Below are 17232 nucleotides of genomic sequence, written 5' to 3' on the forward strand. Positions count from 1 at the left end.
GTTATCATCAAATTATAAGTATGGTTAGTAAGTGTACCTGTATTATATAACCAACAGGGCATAAAATAAGTACTCTAAGCAGTCTAAACAAATTTGTAATAGTGGGTACTCTTATATGCCGCGAATTTTTTTACCACAAATCTCTTATTATTTAAAAATCTATATATGTGTTAGGAGATATTCTTCTTCAAAAATCTACAGTCGAAATAAAACATTAAAACAATTTTTCTTGTTTCAATTTTATATTCAATAATCATCATACTCTTTACTACAGTGTATAGCATTTATTTTTTTAACCTTAAATATAAATACAACTTACTTTATGAATTTTTAAATACAAAAATACTTGTAAATTTCTTAATTTTGACAATTTTCGTATAATTTTGAACTTGAATCATTTATAATACAAAACATACAAAACAAAAACACACATCGTTGCAAAATCAATACATCCATCACTTCGTTCACAATCAAAAATGTCAACAAAATAAAATTTACAGTTGAAAAATGAGTATAAAGATTAACACACGCAAAATAAAAAAAAAACCCGAAACTAAATATCACAGTAAAAATAGACAGAGAGATAAAAGAAAAAACTGAATAGGCAACAAAAGTATTATGTAAAGTTAAATGACAAGAAATTAAAACAAAAATTCTACTTTCTATGATAAGTTCTAATATTCTATAAAAGCTATAAAATTAAATACATTTTTAGATAATGTAGCCGCTAGGTGCTTTTAGGTCATTGAATGTTGTAGAATAATAGTAAATAGTTGACAATTCATTATTTTTAGGACAATTTAATTAAAAATTACAAGAAAATACTAGCTGAATCAAATTCTATTTTATTTAAATAAGCATATACCTAATCTAAATTGTTCTATCAAAATATTTAAAAATCCTTATAGTTAGATTAACTAATGAAAATATTCAAAAATATTAATTAGGTATGAAATAAAAGAATACTGCAATAGTGTATTCTTCAAATTACTTTTTATATATCATAATGTGGCCATAAAATGATTTTTTTTTTTTACAGAAAAAATAATAAAATCATATGGAGGCAAGTATTATAATTCTATGTAGAGAAAGAGTTATCATTGTATGCAACTAAAATATCTTATTTTACTCAATAAAATAACTTTTACCAGGAACGGCATTAGACATTGAAGATATTAACTATATACATTTTAAAAATGTTTTAAGCTCTGTCAATAGATTTCCTATTATTCTATTTATGATTAGATTTCAATTATAAAATTATTACCTATATAACTTATCTCGTAGCCCATAACAATACAATATGTGATATTTAAAAACAATAATAATAGCATTAGTTTAACAGGATTTTAGAAATTCATAGACTTCAGTAAATCACATCAGGAAAGTCTATATTTTATCGTAGTTAATATCACATCATTTAATGTACCTATAAAAACATCAAATTTCTATTAGTGTTTAACATTTGAAGCGTTTAAAATCAGTATAAATTATGTATCACATTATGATTTTATGATTGCGATTTTCATTAAGTAATTCTTTAAAATAAGAATTAAAATACAAAAATGCCAAAATAATGAATTTAAACAAATACAAAGCACGATATTTATAAACTTATTAATAATGAATATCTATATTCTAAAAGTTGAATTTTTAGGAGAAACAATTTTTAGTCTGGACTTTGGTGATGCTAAAGATTACCTCTTCTCTCCTTCATTCTGCGTAACATAAAACTATTTACTATGAAACTGATATTTAACAAAACATGTCTAACACCATCACTGAATAGGTTATTAAATTTTTTTTTTTTTTTAATGAAAGTATTAATCACAAACTACCATACAAGTAAAATGTATTAAACTATAAAAGTCTAATGTGTTTGTATTAGATGGAAATGTATACCAATATGCGATGAAATCGTTCAATATGCGTAAGAAACTTTTGATATATTAAAATATGGAGCTTTAATAATATTATAAATTTAAAAATGTAACAATACAAAGTACAGAAAAAAAGTCCATGGATGATAAATTTACCATTGTTAATTTTTATTTAAAGAACTTATACAGCGTAATAGTAATTTTTAAAGTTGTATGAGTAGGTCCACGTGCATATCATGAATAATGATAATCCAATTTTAGAAAACAAATATCTGTAGACTTTGATATACCTAATAATCATAATACTTTTTTACATAAAGTATAAATATTATTAATTTATTATATGGTATAAAATGTAATAGTTGGTCATGTATATTGATTTGTGAAATCCAAAATAAATAAATATTTTTATAACAACATAATTATTACAATAAGGTTTTTTATATTCTTGAAATATATTAGTTTAGTATATTTTTTTTTAATAACCAATAATTTCAAATAATTCCCAAGAGTTAATAAACATACATAAATCAATAAAATAAATTAATAATTACAATTTAGAATTTTATATTGTTTTGTAGTTTTATTTGACGATATAAATGAAATCAAAGAACATGGTAAGTAAAAATTATTTTTCTGAAATCATGTCAAATAAGCATATATCTAATTGCAATGATTAATGTAGTAAGATAAGTTAGAGGAAAAAAAAAGAATGGTGGTATATTGAGTAACGCTCTAAATTACCGTAGGTACCGTGTGCACCTCGGACATAGAGTAGATCACTTTTAAGGTCGTGTTCACATATATATAATAGATAAAATTAGATAGCCGACTTGGTTTTAGTGTTGATGCTCGGTAAAATGACTGACTTTTCTTATCAAATAGGTACTTGTTTATAAATTTCTTCGTTGATAAGATGTAATACGTGATTTAACAAAAACCAAAATAATTTGTTAATCCGATTATTACATATTACATATATAAATATGTAAGTTATATAGGAAATAAATAGTTAATATATAAGTGCGATATTACACATAATAATATTGATATTGTTTATTATACTGTATTCTGTATTACTTGCGTAGTCCCGGGTTAGAATAGAACCACGGGCTGTTCCCTCCGTCGTACAGTCGTAAAAGGTGATTAACAGTAATATCGGAAATTTCCCGGGATTAGGAGATACCTCTACAAAGTTATTCTATTGACTATGACCAATAACCAATTGAATGTTATTGATTTGAGAACCAGATAATAACAGGTCCAAATAAGTTGACCACTGAAGTTGAGACGGCAATAAAAATATGAAAAATAGAAAACCCTCGGGACCTGACAATGCAGAAGTCGAATTGTTGAAACTGATGAATAAAGAAGGCATAAAGTAGATGACAAAAATTTTCAATAAGATCTATGATACAGGAAATATACCAAAAGAATGGCTAAAATCGGAGTTCTCTGCATTACCCAAAAAGATAGGAGCGATGAAATGTGAGAAGTACCGCACCATAAGTCTTATGAGTCATATACTAAAGTTATTGCTGAAGGTCATCTACAAAAGAATATCCAAAAAGTGCGAAGAACAAATCTGGCCAAACCAGTTTGGCTTTATTAAAGTAGTGGTCTTTTGATAGTCAAACACGACAAAATGATGATTATACTTAATGAAGTTGGTCTAGATATTGAAGATTTAAGAATAATAAGTAATTTATATTGGAATCAGACAGCTTGCTTGAAACTAGATGGAGCTTTTTTCAACCTATATTCTAAACAAATATTCATTGAGGCTACCTGGCCTAACCTAATTAAATGGAGCCAAATTCAAAAACCTTAGGTATGCAAATGACACCTTAATTCTAACCAATAATAGTACTGGACTGCAAACCTTAATGGACCTCATAGTACAGCACAGTCATCAGTTTGGACTCAACATAAATGTACACAAAACAAAACAAATGGTCATTAGCAAGAACACCATAACTGGAGCTCACCTGTATGTCAATGAAACCAGAAAAGAAAGAGTGGAACAATATTGCTACTTAGGCATCATAATAAATTAAATATGGGATAACATCCAAAAAATAAAGTGTCGTATAGATAAACTAGGTAAAGCGACGACAACATTCAATAAATGAGTGCTTTCTTCAAAAAAAGTCATAACTTATCTTATAAAACAAAAATGAGACATATAAGATGTTAACTATCAAAAAACAGTATAATTTCAATTGCAGTTGTATTTTATTTATTTTCTTTCATCATATAGACATGTTATAAATTTATTTCGTAGAACAATTCGTTATTTATATAACATTATAATTATATAATTATTTGAAATTGTTTTCTCGTTTCTGTTCAGTTATCATTTCAATGATAATGAATAAAATGTAAACAAGTACCTGTCCTATTTTATAAGAAAAGTCGACCGTTTTACACAACTGATATAGGAAGACGACTATCCAGTTGTATTATATATCTGTGGTCGTGTTTAAACACATTGGGTAATGACGTTTTTTATTTCTGTATAATAACTATAGGATTTGTATACGCATATCAAAATGTTGTATTTATAATTATTTTGTTTTTAGAAAAAATGTTAAACATACGACCTGTTAGATGTAAGTACTGATATACCTGCATAAAGTAGAGTAAAATTAACCTATTCATCACTGACCCTTGCAACACTAAAATGTGACGCATGGTACTGTTACCCAGTTCCGGAGTTTGTAAATTCCCTTCCGAACAGTTAAACATAAGATTTATAGTAAATTTCGCCCGGGAAAATATTCAAGTATAAAAGGTTACATGTAGAATTCGCTTGCAAAAGAATATATTTTTAAACATAGCGTTCCGTGACTATACGACACGTCGACACGTATCCTGTTCGCGACCCGCAGTGTTTTAATAGGGTACTTTCTAATTGAACCTTGAAAGTTCCAAATTTTCGTACATGGAACAGTCATATCAGACTACGATCGTCAATCATGTCATATCAAATTAGCTCTGACAGCAGTATTGTGGATATTATAATTGAATATATTATAGAGAAGTATATTATAAATTATTTATATCTTTAGAAATGCTTTTCGTAATGTATTTTTTACAAATGTTGTAGCATACGATGTAGCTATTAAGGAATTACCAGGTAATATAAATTTTAAATAACTTTTTAAATAATTAATTATTGTAACAGAAATTATGATTCATCTTTTGAAGGCATTATAGCTATTTATAATTTTTTTTTTGTGTGATACTCATTTATCGTCACACTCTATTTAATAATATTTACACTCTTGAACTAAACTAAGCGTCGGTGTTGTGTAGAAAATAGTAATTTTATTACTAATATATTTTTTATTTTAAGATGGATTTCACACCACAAATAAATAACTGATCTTTGTAAAATCAAATCATTAATTATAGTCTCTCAATAACAATGTTTTAGGTTAGGATGATATGATCTAAAATATAATATTTAGCAAATATTGTTGTACTTTGCACTATAAGATTCGAGTAAAAAATCATGTTATATAACTACCCATGAAATTCACTCATAGCATAATAGATGTAGATTATATCTCTATGTTTAGTTAATAGTGTTCATCATGAAAGATAGGTAAAGCATATCCCTTTATAATCATATATCCTATACATACTGCTGCTGCAATTATGATTTTAAATGCCCAGTCTATGGATTATCTAATAATATAATTGAATGAATTTTTTCACAACTCTACTTTTCATAACATTTATTTTCAAGCACCTGTAATACTTATTTCTGGTATAATTGATGTATCCTAATTTTGTTTTGTAGAAACCAATAACATTTCTAAAGTTGAAGGTAATATATACAAAAGAATGATAACTATACAGACATTTAGTTGTAAAATATATACAGTTTATAGTACATACAATGATAACAAAGATTGGATGAAAAAAAAATCTGTAGCTTACAGTTTCTTATACTATATTCGATTTTGTGATTTTTTGCTTTTTCTTAGATTACATAAATGCTATTGAAAAAACAGCAAGTAAATAATTTAATTTTTACATACTTAATTTTGTACAATTTAAATTCTAATTCATAATATTAATATAACTGCAGTTTATAATTTTATGAATTTTTAGTTTCAGAGAAATTACCATCTTTTAGAAGTAAGATTATTCTTGATTACGTAAAGTACATTCATAAGTTTTGTGATAAAAATCAGTTGTACACTTGTACATTTATATCATTAAATAATATGTAATTTGTGTGATCTCTTTATTCATTCTTTAGATCACATTTAAATACTTTATTTTGTAATTTTCCTTTAAATGTAACTATTATGATTAGTTTTAAATTAAATCGTGCAACTAGTAAACAACTTCGCAAATTAGCTCCAATAAAAATAAGTTAGTATGTGACTAATGATGAGAGTATTTTTAAGCAATCATGAAAAAATGTATTTTAACAATTTATACTCTATAACAGTAGTTCTCAAACTTTTTTTGTTCATGTCACCTTTAGCCACTAAAATCAAACACTGCGTCACCCTAACATTAAAATAATAAACAATCTTATCTTATCTTTATATTTAAAAATTATTTTACTATTAAAAAAAGAAGAAACACAGTACCTACACAGAAAAAAATGTTCAAAACGTAGATATTAATATGAATATAATAATATGATTTTTTCGCAAAAATTTATTTATCTTTAAATTTTTTTCCTTTTCTGGTTGATTTTTCGTGTCACCCCTAAGCTGAGTCGTTGTCAACCTTAGGTGACATGTCACCTCGGTTGAGAACTACTGCTCTATAACCTGAAAAATATGGAATAAAATCATTTGTTATGATTGATTTTAAAACTATACTTAACTATAGAATTTAAATCAGAAAACATTCTATTATATTTATAAATAACTCGACGTTTTAAACTACTATTTATTCCTAAGAAGTACTAGATGTAGTTTTGAGGTAAATTGAACCGACTTTTGGAACAAATAGAAGCATTACAGTCTATAACCGATAATAATAATTATAGAATTAAAATAAGCGTTGATTTAATCGATCAATATTATCAAAATTACAATACTGCACGTTATACTGATAGAGAAATATTCATAAAAAAATGATTATATTTCATAATTTTTTGAACTTGGCTGCCGCGAATGCATTATTTATTTATAAAGTTAATCACATTTCACAACTTCGAAGTAAATAAGATGTTATTTGGAGAATACAATATGATAGATACAGAACCAGAAACACCAGATTCACCCAGTTATCAATGTTATAAATGTGGAAGAACACATCATAAAACTTCAAAAGAGTGGCGTTTAAATTGTAAGTAATGGATGTGTCAAGACCACTTCACAGACATGTATTAAAAATGAAGTAGGTATTATAAAGAAAATTGTATTAATTGTACTGTTGTATTATATGTGTACTTAAAATCGATATTTTATTGATAGTTGTTGTCAATTGTACCTCATTAACCCAACTACTTAACATATTTGTTGGGGCGTTGCCTATTATATAATTTTAATATAATTGAGGGTAACTCCAATAAAATTAATAAGCAGGTAAATATAATTAAGTGGACTGTATAATTGAATAACAAAAAAATCACACAGGTAATAAAACAATATGATATCCGCCTGTTTGGCAATATATAAAAAAAAAAACAGATAATACTGAATAATATAACACAATTAGGAATAGGCTAAATTAAAGTATAGTTACTGTAACCAATATAACAATATTAACAACATCTATATATAAATAAATAGAAACAACCAATGTAATAATTAAAAATCTAATTAACTAATACTTATGACTTAGAAAATACTTATAATAATATCACAATAAATAATAGTAATAAACCATGTGGTGCACCACATACCTTAAGTATGATTATGGTGTCATGTGTTGTCCAGATCCGTATATAATAAATTTAATAGATTACAATAAAAAGAATAGCAGGTTGATCTGGCACAATCACATGAACACCGCTAATACATACGAGCAGATCCGCAATATCAATAGGATAATTTAACTCTGCAGCCAAGATACAAAACAACAACCGTACAGGACAACCAGAATCGCTCGACAAGCAGATTTAATATATACTATTCCTGTAAAAATAATAACATTAATGACCGCAGCAGAAAGTAGCCGAACGATACATACCAAATAAAAAAATAGTAATTTTCACCGAATATTAAAAGTATGGCACGTGGTAAAGCTATAAGAAAAGAAAAATGGCCGCAGACAAAACTGGCAATAACCGACAACCGAGCAACTTGAAAGGAAAAAACAACACATGTGTTAGTCTCGAAAGCACCGAGAAAAGTGAATAAAATAACAAAATGGCAAGGCAAACCACAACGAACTTAACGTTTAACATAATAATATGAACATAGAAACCATCTCCCAGTGCCACACACAAGTCCAATAAAATATAAGAATAATTGTAAATCCAGTGGTACAAATACAACAACTGCACAATAAATTCTAAAATATAACACACAAGGTCATCACATAACACTTGCAGCATAATACTAATAATAAACTAATAATAATGAAAATATTATATAATAATAAATAACATTGTTCACAACTACCCTGCTTGTGTGAGCGTGAACAATATTATATTAACAAGCACTGACGTAGCTTACGTACTGTTAAAATTGAACAAATGCTATAAAAACCTATATTATTCGTATCAAACCTTTATTTTTTCGGAAGTTACTTTTTTTTATAATATAAACTATTTATAATGATGTATGATGGATGTTTAGGATAGATTAGGTTTATGAATAAAAAGATTAATCTTTTATTGTTTACTTGTTTATACCGGGATGTTTTATAATTTATATTTTATACTAACGTTATTTTAGGATTCTATTGGATCGTGAAATATGACATAACAGGTAATTTGATTTTAACATGATTTTTTTGTAATGATTTAAATATCTAAATTACAATTAAAATCATACTTATTAATAATTTTATGATACGATAAATTTGTATATACTTACTATTAGTGATTTCATGTTTATAGATTTTTAAAATATTTTAATTAATAAATTAATACCCAAATATCAATATTTTATGTTATATGGTTTTATTTCGATCCCCATATGGTCAGTAGCGGATCTAAGATCGACTAAGCGGACATTGCTCACCTTCCCTCGTAAATCATGATTAATTCTAGGATGTCGGTTTTCGACAGCAATTGATAAAATGCAGTGTCTTGCCAAGTGGGATTCAGTCGTATCCGTTTTTACCGGTCTCTGTCATAAAGCTAGTCTAATCTAATAAGACATTTGAACTTGTCTGACGCTATACAATTTCTGATAACAATATATTGTAATACCTATCTACATTATTATTCTTAAAACGTATGAATCGATCCGATCAAAATACTTTAATTTGTATAATTTTCTGTTTTAGATAGAGCACAAGATTATTGGTATCATCATATAGTAAAATTGAAAACAAGTAATACTATTGGTTTATATTCTTGTAAATAAGTAAATTACAATAATATTTATATGCATTCATTGATATAGTAAAATATTGATAGTATGTAAAAATGCAATGCTATAGTAGAACCTATACTCTATAGTAGGTACTGTAAGCTTTATTTATAGTAGGTGTCGAGTTAACTTTGTTTATTTTTTATTTTTTAAATACTGTCCAAATAAGATAGGTTAGATTAATCTTCATACCAAGAAATGTCGGAAAGGTCAAAATCACTTCAGAAAATGAAACCTCAATCGTTGTTGATCAAAGAATTGATTAGATTAACACTATAAATGACTCATAAAGAATAATATTGAAACTAGATGGAATTTAAATAGAGCCCACAATAAATTTTTAGGCATAGGCCGTTTGATCGAATTGATCTAATATGTGATCTGTTTGGGAAAATTATATAATAATATAATTATAATTTTATTTAATTATATAATTTTATGAAAATTCAATAATATCATCCGTGTCTGTTTACAAGTTTTACTTCGCATAGGTAAAAATAATTCACTCGCCCAAGCGGACTATTAATTTTTTGGTTAAAACTATAACCTTTGCCCAAACGACCATCGCTCAATTATTTACAGTTAAAGGTTAGAAGGCTAATAAATTATCAACTTTGTTAATTGAGGGAGTAAGTAAGGATGAGGGAATTTCACTGTGAATGGCAATGTGCAAACTAGTCATTTCACCCCTCTCAATCCCTTCGTTTATTATACGAAATAATCATCATACACATTATTTGTAAAGATATTTATAAACTAACACATTTCTGGGGATTTCTAATCTCCCTATTTTTTGGACTTCGGCCTACATAGATTAACTTAACTAGGTATTTTGTGTCTCTGTATAAGCCTCTCATCTCGTTCCTTCCTGCCCATCACAGCGTTTATGTACTCGTTGACTGCATCCCAGTTGTCCGTGGTAGCCAGCATTTTCCAGCTGATGTTGTTTGGACCGATGTCCGTGTTCATGATGATCCTTAGCCTTCTTCTTTGCGCCTCTCATGCATCGCATTTAAAAATCGTGTGTTCTACATCGTCGAGGGAGTCATTGCAATATCTGCAGCTCGGATTTCCTGCCCTTTCGTATTTATATAGGTACGCTTATACCTATGACCCATGTAGCGACGTTCTTTATGAGTTTTTTGGTCCATTCTCCGGTTTTTGACTCATCCCAGCATTTCTGCCATATCTCTAGGCCTTTCCTTTTGGCTGCATTCGTAGCTGCTGTCATATCACTGTTTTTTTTTTGGCTTCATATAATGTTTTCCTCTCTTCTGCAATTATTTTTATAGGTGCGATACCTGTTATCACGTGCAATGCACTAGTTGACACTGTTCTATACGCTGTTGCAACTCGCAACAGTATCTTCTTCTGACTCTTTGTAAATATTGTCCAGCCACCTGGCTGCATCATATCTGCCCATACTTGTGTACCGTATAGCATTTGCGATTGAACCACCGATGCCAATAATTTTCTTTTTGTAGCCTTTGATGCCCCCACGTTGGGCATTATTCTGGCAATATTTTTTGTCGTTTTACTGGCCTTTACTGTTGTTTTTCGCGAGTGCTCTATGAAGTTAATTATTGAGTCAAGTTGAACGCCCAGATATCTGATGCTTCGGGTTGTCAGTATGTCTGTACCTATCATGTTCACTGTCATTGTATTGTGCGTATTGTGCCCTCATCGAGTATCCCAACGCTGTAAATGTGTCACTAGTCTAGGTGTGAAGAACGTAATGTCAATGATTGATTCCGATACCCCTCTTTCGAAAGTTGGTTTGTTTCCAATGTTCCAATGTGCTGCTTCTTTTATATCGCATTTTCTTTACTGTCAGTGTCTTTGTTCAGCACATTCTGTTTTAGCCGCTTGTCCTTTAATACGTCACTCCAAACGGTCTCTTTGGCGGTTAGGTTCCTGGCTAGCTCACTATTCGATTTGATTAGTTCATCGACTGCCACCCGCTGCTCTCGGATTTCGTTACGAATCAACTTGAGTTCGTCCGGAGAATCCTTCTCCGGGATTAACCCTCTCACGCCATTCTCTCCGAACGCACTGATTATTTTTTCCTCCGATGCTTTTATCTGTGTCGTAACGCCCTGGATCATTTCTTGCCGTTTAGCCTGATGGTACTACACTTCTCGCAGTTTTTGTGTAACTGCGTCCGGAGACCACTCCATTCCGATGACTTTAGATTTCTTAATCAGATCCCTAAAGCTGATCCCTAGAGCTTTAGCACTCTCCTTGATAGACATCTTGGTGTTCGTCGCCTGTGAGATCTTCGCCTCTAGTCTCTCAAGGCTCTTCATGCTGTCCTCGAGTGCTATTTGATACGCTCTCTCCGCCTTTTCTCTGGACATTAGTGCCGCAGCGCTCTGTAAGGATCCCGTAGGGAAAGATCGAAACTGAGTGTCTATTAGTTTCTCTTTCAGCCCCTGCCCATTGCTTTCGTGCTTTTTCTCTTCGGTATCGCGCTTGCCCGGACTGGACATGGCTGACTCAGACCTAGTAGTGAGAAGAATGGCGGGGGCCTGGCTGGCTACTCCCGCACTCTCACGCTCGTGGGATGACGGCCGTACTGGGCCCGCTACGTTGGAACCGGCTTTTACCCCGAATCCACGCACTACTGCCGACCCCTGGGGTTCCGAAGTCCCTGAGGTAGTAACAATTTTTCTGCAGGTGCTGTCCATATAGTGTTTACAGTTTTCTCTGCCATGTTAGCCCTACTGGCAGGGGGATTTGTATTCAGTGTTCCCTTTGCCAATGTCCGTTTGCAAGCGCATGCAGGTGAACCATACCTGCCCAACCAGTTAAGGTAAAGCTCTGTGTTTTGGTCCGATTTGGACCGGGACCGCTTAGTAAGACCTAATTAAAGTCACGCAAGCTTCAACACCGCATCAAGATGGGTGCCTTCAGGGGGTAGGTTAGGTACCTAAATACAGTTTAGTTTGATGGGCCTGGTTATTGATTACTTATACTGTTTAACTTACACAACCAAGAATGACAAATAAGTAGATATAGTACATATTACCACTAAATTTTATCACTGAAAATGATTCTTTTGGTACGCTTTGTGTATTAATATCATCACTGGAATTGAACAATAGATTGTCAAGACAGACATTAGAACTATCGAAAAAATATTTAAAATTACTGTTTATCATAGTTAAAAATAAAATAAAAAATTAATTGATGATCTAAAAAAAAAAGTTGAAAACCTCACATATTTGCTTATATTTCTTAAACTAAATCAAATTATAATTGATAATTGTTAATACTGGAGAATTACATTCGTATAATATAATTAAATTATATTGAATCTTATACATCTATATTCCTGGTTTAATTATTTAATTTATTGTTTATAGTCTATAGATTCATTAAATATAATAATTTAATAATTTAGTTATTCTAAATGCATTTTACATTCTGTACGGTATGAGTAATGTATTGATTTTGTAATAATGTATTTTAAATATTTTTTGTTATTCAAAGAATATAAGTCGTAAATACTTGAAATTTTCACCTTTACTCTATATTAGGATCTTCTTTACAATATTTGATTTTCAATAAATTAACATGAACATTGGTCAATCAAAAAACGATTATCTTAACTTTAAATTTTTACGAAATAACATTTTCACGTATAAAAAAATGATTATTTACAGTAAAATTATTTTAAAATTTTGTTTTAGTAAAAATTATTAATAGTAGAAATTTGAAATTTACACCAATTGTTTAAAAAAGAATTTTCTGTATATGATATAATTTTGAGGTATTCAAGTTGTTAAATCATAAGCTATACCTTTTTCACAACCCAGTGGAAAATTTATATCCTCGGTGGATAAATCATCTCCGTCCGTTCAGAATCATTTTTCGTATACAATGGTACCTATCATTGCATTCAAATTTAACAAACCCATTAATGTGACCTAATCTATATAGTCTATATCCAAGTTTTACTCGGTACCTACTGTACAGCAAAGCGTAACCCACTCAATCGCCTTTTTTTCTGTAGTAGACCTATCTGGTAAACATGGTTTGAACTTTGAATTGATTTGAGTCAATTTCTTTTTGTGAATTTTTTTTTCTATTTTTTTTTTTGAATTTTTAAAATGTTATTCCACTTATTTAAGTAGATATTAATACTTTTTACTTATTCAAGCCTATTATTTAATTCTATGATCGTTTTATTGGTATTTATAGTGGTATAGGTGGGGGTATAGTAGGGTACTATAGGTGGTATAGTTTTATTATTCAAGATTACTTTAGAAATTTAACTTAACGAAACAATAATTATTATATCTTAACAAAATAAAGTCTGACCAAAATTCATTTTTTGTAGATTCAGAAGATTTAAAGACAATATCAAGATGGTGCAAGATACCAGAGGTAAATGAATCACACTACACCAATTATATCTTAAAAATATACAATCTCTTTTTATAATAAAACGCAAAGCGGTTTGTCTTTCTGTTGTCGCAGCTCCACCCGTATTATGGACGATAACCAATCGGAAAATTTCGTTCCGCCGTGGTTTTTTCGAAAACGTTATCAGCCGCTGCCGCGTTGTTAAGATGCGTTTTTTTCTACAGTTTTCCTCACCTTTTTCCGTTTCTCGACCGTACGCGTTCCCGCGTACAATACATATATTATAATACGATTATATCGGTTATCGGATGAGCTCGATAGTGAGCATATTTAAAACATTCTCGAGAGCGATAATAATAACTACCTAATAATAATCTTAATGCTATTATGTAACACGATATATTAGTCTCTTAGTCTATAACAACATGATATAAAACATGCGCTTTTGTAAGCTCAAAGCGGGTATACGTGTAAAATATATTACTCTATATTGTACCTATAAGTTATATAATACGAAGCTAAACAGACACAATATTTTGATTGACAGTGTTTAAAATACGCTTACGGAATACGGAAACTTCTTGTGTACACGGTTATAAATCATAACGCGTTTTGGTTTCCGCGATATAAACGTTATTGGTCATTACGACGAGCGTTTGTGTTTAATTTTTGAACAGCAAAAGGTACATTGGAATATTGCGCGCGTCTATTAAATTGTCGTAATACGTACGATAACGACGGCGTTTCATCATTTATGATCGTTACGGACAGGGACTCGATAATATGATAATGTATTTATTGTCCGAGTTTTCTTTACGCGAGAATCGTAAAGATTTAACGGGCAAATCGAAGCGATTAATGCAGTATTCTCTGCGGTTCGGAAACGGCTTAAGAGCTCGATATTCGATACGGTTATTCAACTCAAACTGTAGTCGATAGGTTTAAGCATTGCATAAGCAGTGCTAGGGTATTCTGGTTCGTATCCCGTTCCGGCGGATTCACTGTCGATCCGACTCGGCGCTTTGATACACACGGCCGTCCGAAATCTCTTAGTTTTTTGCATTTTTTTCCGATTTTTTTTTTTTTGATTTTTTCATTTAATTGTTGAAATTTAAAGCTATCACCGATAAACAAACATGTTTAAGAATTTTTTTTTTTTAATAATAAAAAATATATACAATATATACATATGCAACTCTACAATGAGTTAAAGGAGTACATTTTGAAAAACTTTGGTTAGTTAGAAAATGCATTGTAGAGACACACACACAATGAAGAGCTTAAATGCTTTATGAATTAAAAAAAAATGAACTATTACTTAATTATTAAAAATACAATATATATTTTATAGTTTCTTACTTCGACGTTTAGAGATATAACAACTATGGATTGAACTTTCGGATATCGATTTACATTATATGGCTAGACACTTCACTACCATTATCAGTAAATATATATTTATTGGGGTACAAAAAAGCAACGGGGGACGGTATTACACCGGGTTAGGACTGATAGCAAGACACTCAATTACCATTTTTCGTACTTATTTATCTTTTATATAAAAATAAGAATCAGGCATGCAACGGTACACGATATTAGATTGCCCATAAACTATATTGGTATTATAAACTTAGATATGTATCTACCTACTTTTCACATATCGTCCGCGATCGTCCGCGATCCGACCCCTTCGGCGCCTTCCACAACCCCCCCAGGTTAGGTTAACTAAAATTGTGACCACTAGACTTTTATATTTTCTTTACAGTACCCTCTCCGACCTAGGGTCCTTACTTAGAACGAGTTACACTTACACCGAGGCACACCGGCGCTATCTTCTTGTATTATAAAACGCGAAGGAGTTTGCCCGCCGTCCGCCAGCGGCGACGCAGCAAATAGTGTCTCCCAATCAGAAAATTAGAACTTTTTTATTATTATTATAATTATTATTGTTCCGGCGCGGCGTCGCGCCGTTCGTTTATCAATTAGCGTTATTTCGACTGTTATCAAAACTATTGCGAATTGCGATTGAAATTATTGAATATATGATGACGAAAATTTTCCGCTCTCTGCCAGATTTCGACCGTTTCCACTCCGTCCTATAAAGTACTCGCGTAGCGTATTAAGTATACGCGTATTGCGTTCGAGACAGTCTCGATCCCGGTAACAAATACGGCCGCCCACCGACGACGTTTTTCTCGAGTTTTTTCAAACGATCTAATAGGAACTTCAAAATATTGTTTGCTACTATGAACGGGTCACAGGTATTTGTGGAGCCGCTATGGTTTCCGCTCACGTTTTTCATCTACTGACTGTGTTCAATACTCTGTCAATTGTATTTTAGGTACCTATATCGTGTAATTTTTTATTATTGTTCTCGATCTCGAGCCACGGGTCATATTCTCTGCCATAAGTACTGTGTTTGTTTACCCGGGATGTGTCATGTTTTAAAATAATTTATTATAATATTTTAGGTGAATTGGTGATTTAATATTAAACGAATACCCGTGTTCAAGCGTATCCACATTGCTTTGATAAACGCACACGATGTATTTTGTATTTGGATTCATTAGTTTAAAGCGTATGAGATAAATATTGTATTGAAATTGAGCATTTTTGATATTTTGGATATCGATTTACATCATGTAATGACTGATAGTTAGACACTCAATTACCATTTTTCATATTTTGCGGAGCCTTCCACAACCCTCGGAAATTAGGATAACTAAAATTGTGACTACTAGAGTTTTTCCAGTTTTTTCTATACAGAACCATTTTTATTATTTACAGAACTATAATAAGGGATGAATACTAAAACCAAATTCAGAGCTGAGCGAGGGGTAGAAGAGAAACTTTTAGTATTAATAATTAAATCAAGAACTAACTTGAATGATTCCATTTCAAATATTTTTAGTTATTTTTAAGTTATTTATTTATTATATTAAAAAAAGAAAATGATATTTAAAATATAATGTATATGGCATATAGATTTATGGATTTTCAAATATGTACTTGGATAATTATAATTTATAACAAAATTTATATTTTATAAGCTTATAGGTAAATAAATATATATATATTACATTAAAAATCTTTAAAAATGTACTCCTAATTAATTGAAACTAATTTTAAAAAGTAGATTTTACTATCCCTACTCACTACTTCCACCTACTATCCCATAATCGACGCCGTAAAAAGTGGATTTTACTATCCCTACTCACTACTTCCACCTACTATCCCATAATCGACGCCGTAACCCATTTAGTCGCGTATAATTACATATTTTATCAGCGTATATGCACATCCGCTGTCAATAACATAACCGGCATATTATCAGCACACGACTGTTATCATCTCAAAATAATGAATATTTGCATATTATTTTGTAGATATAATTCATAAAAGTTTTTGTATAAGTAGCTAAGTGTTGAAAATCTAATATAAGATTTTCCATAAGTATAGCTTAC

The 17232-nt window shown here is 30.3% G+C and overlaps 1 protein-coding gene across 1 annotated transcript; it reads left to right on the top strand.

Annotated features, from left to right (window-relative positions):
* The first annotated feature begins 911 nt into the window (after nt 1-911).
* Nucleotides 912-16870, top strand: LOC126551969 (uncharacterized). The gene is made up of 12 exons (XM_050206386.1): nt 912-1063; nt 1889-1930; nt 2462-2497; nt 4463-4492; nt 4990-5019; nt 5689-5715; nt 5876-5905; nt 6003-6029; nt 8759-8791; nt 9315-9362; nt 13743-13789; nt 16556-16870. Exons 2-12 carry the CDS (start codon nt 1912-1914, stop codon nt 16571-16573), a joined length of 345 nt encoding a protein of 114 aa, XP_050062343.1. The 5' UTR covers nt 912-1063; nt 1889-1911; the 3' UTR covers nt 16574-16870.
* The last annotated feature ends 362 nt before the right edge of the window (nt 16871-17232 follow it).

Source organism: Aphis gossypii, chromosome X (assembly GCF_020184175.1).
Source record: "Aphis gossypii isolate Hap1 chromosome X, ASM2018417v2, whole genome shotgun sequence".
NCBI classification, from domain to species: Eukaryota; Metazoa; Arthropoda; class Insecta; order Hemiptera; family Aphididae; genus Aphis; species Aphis gossypii.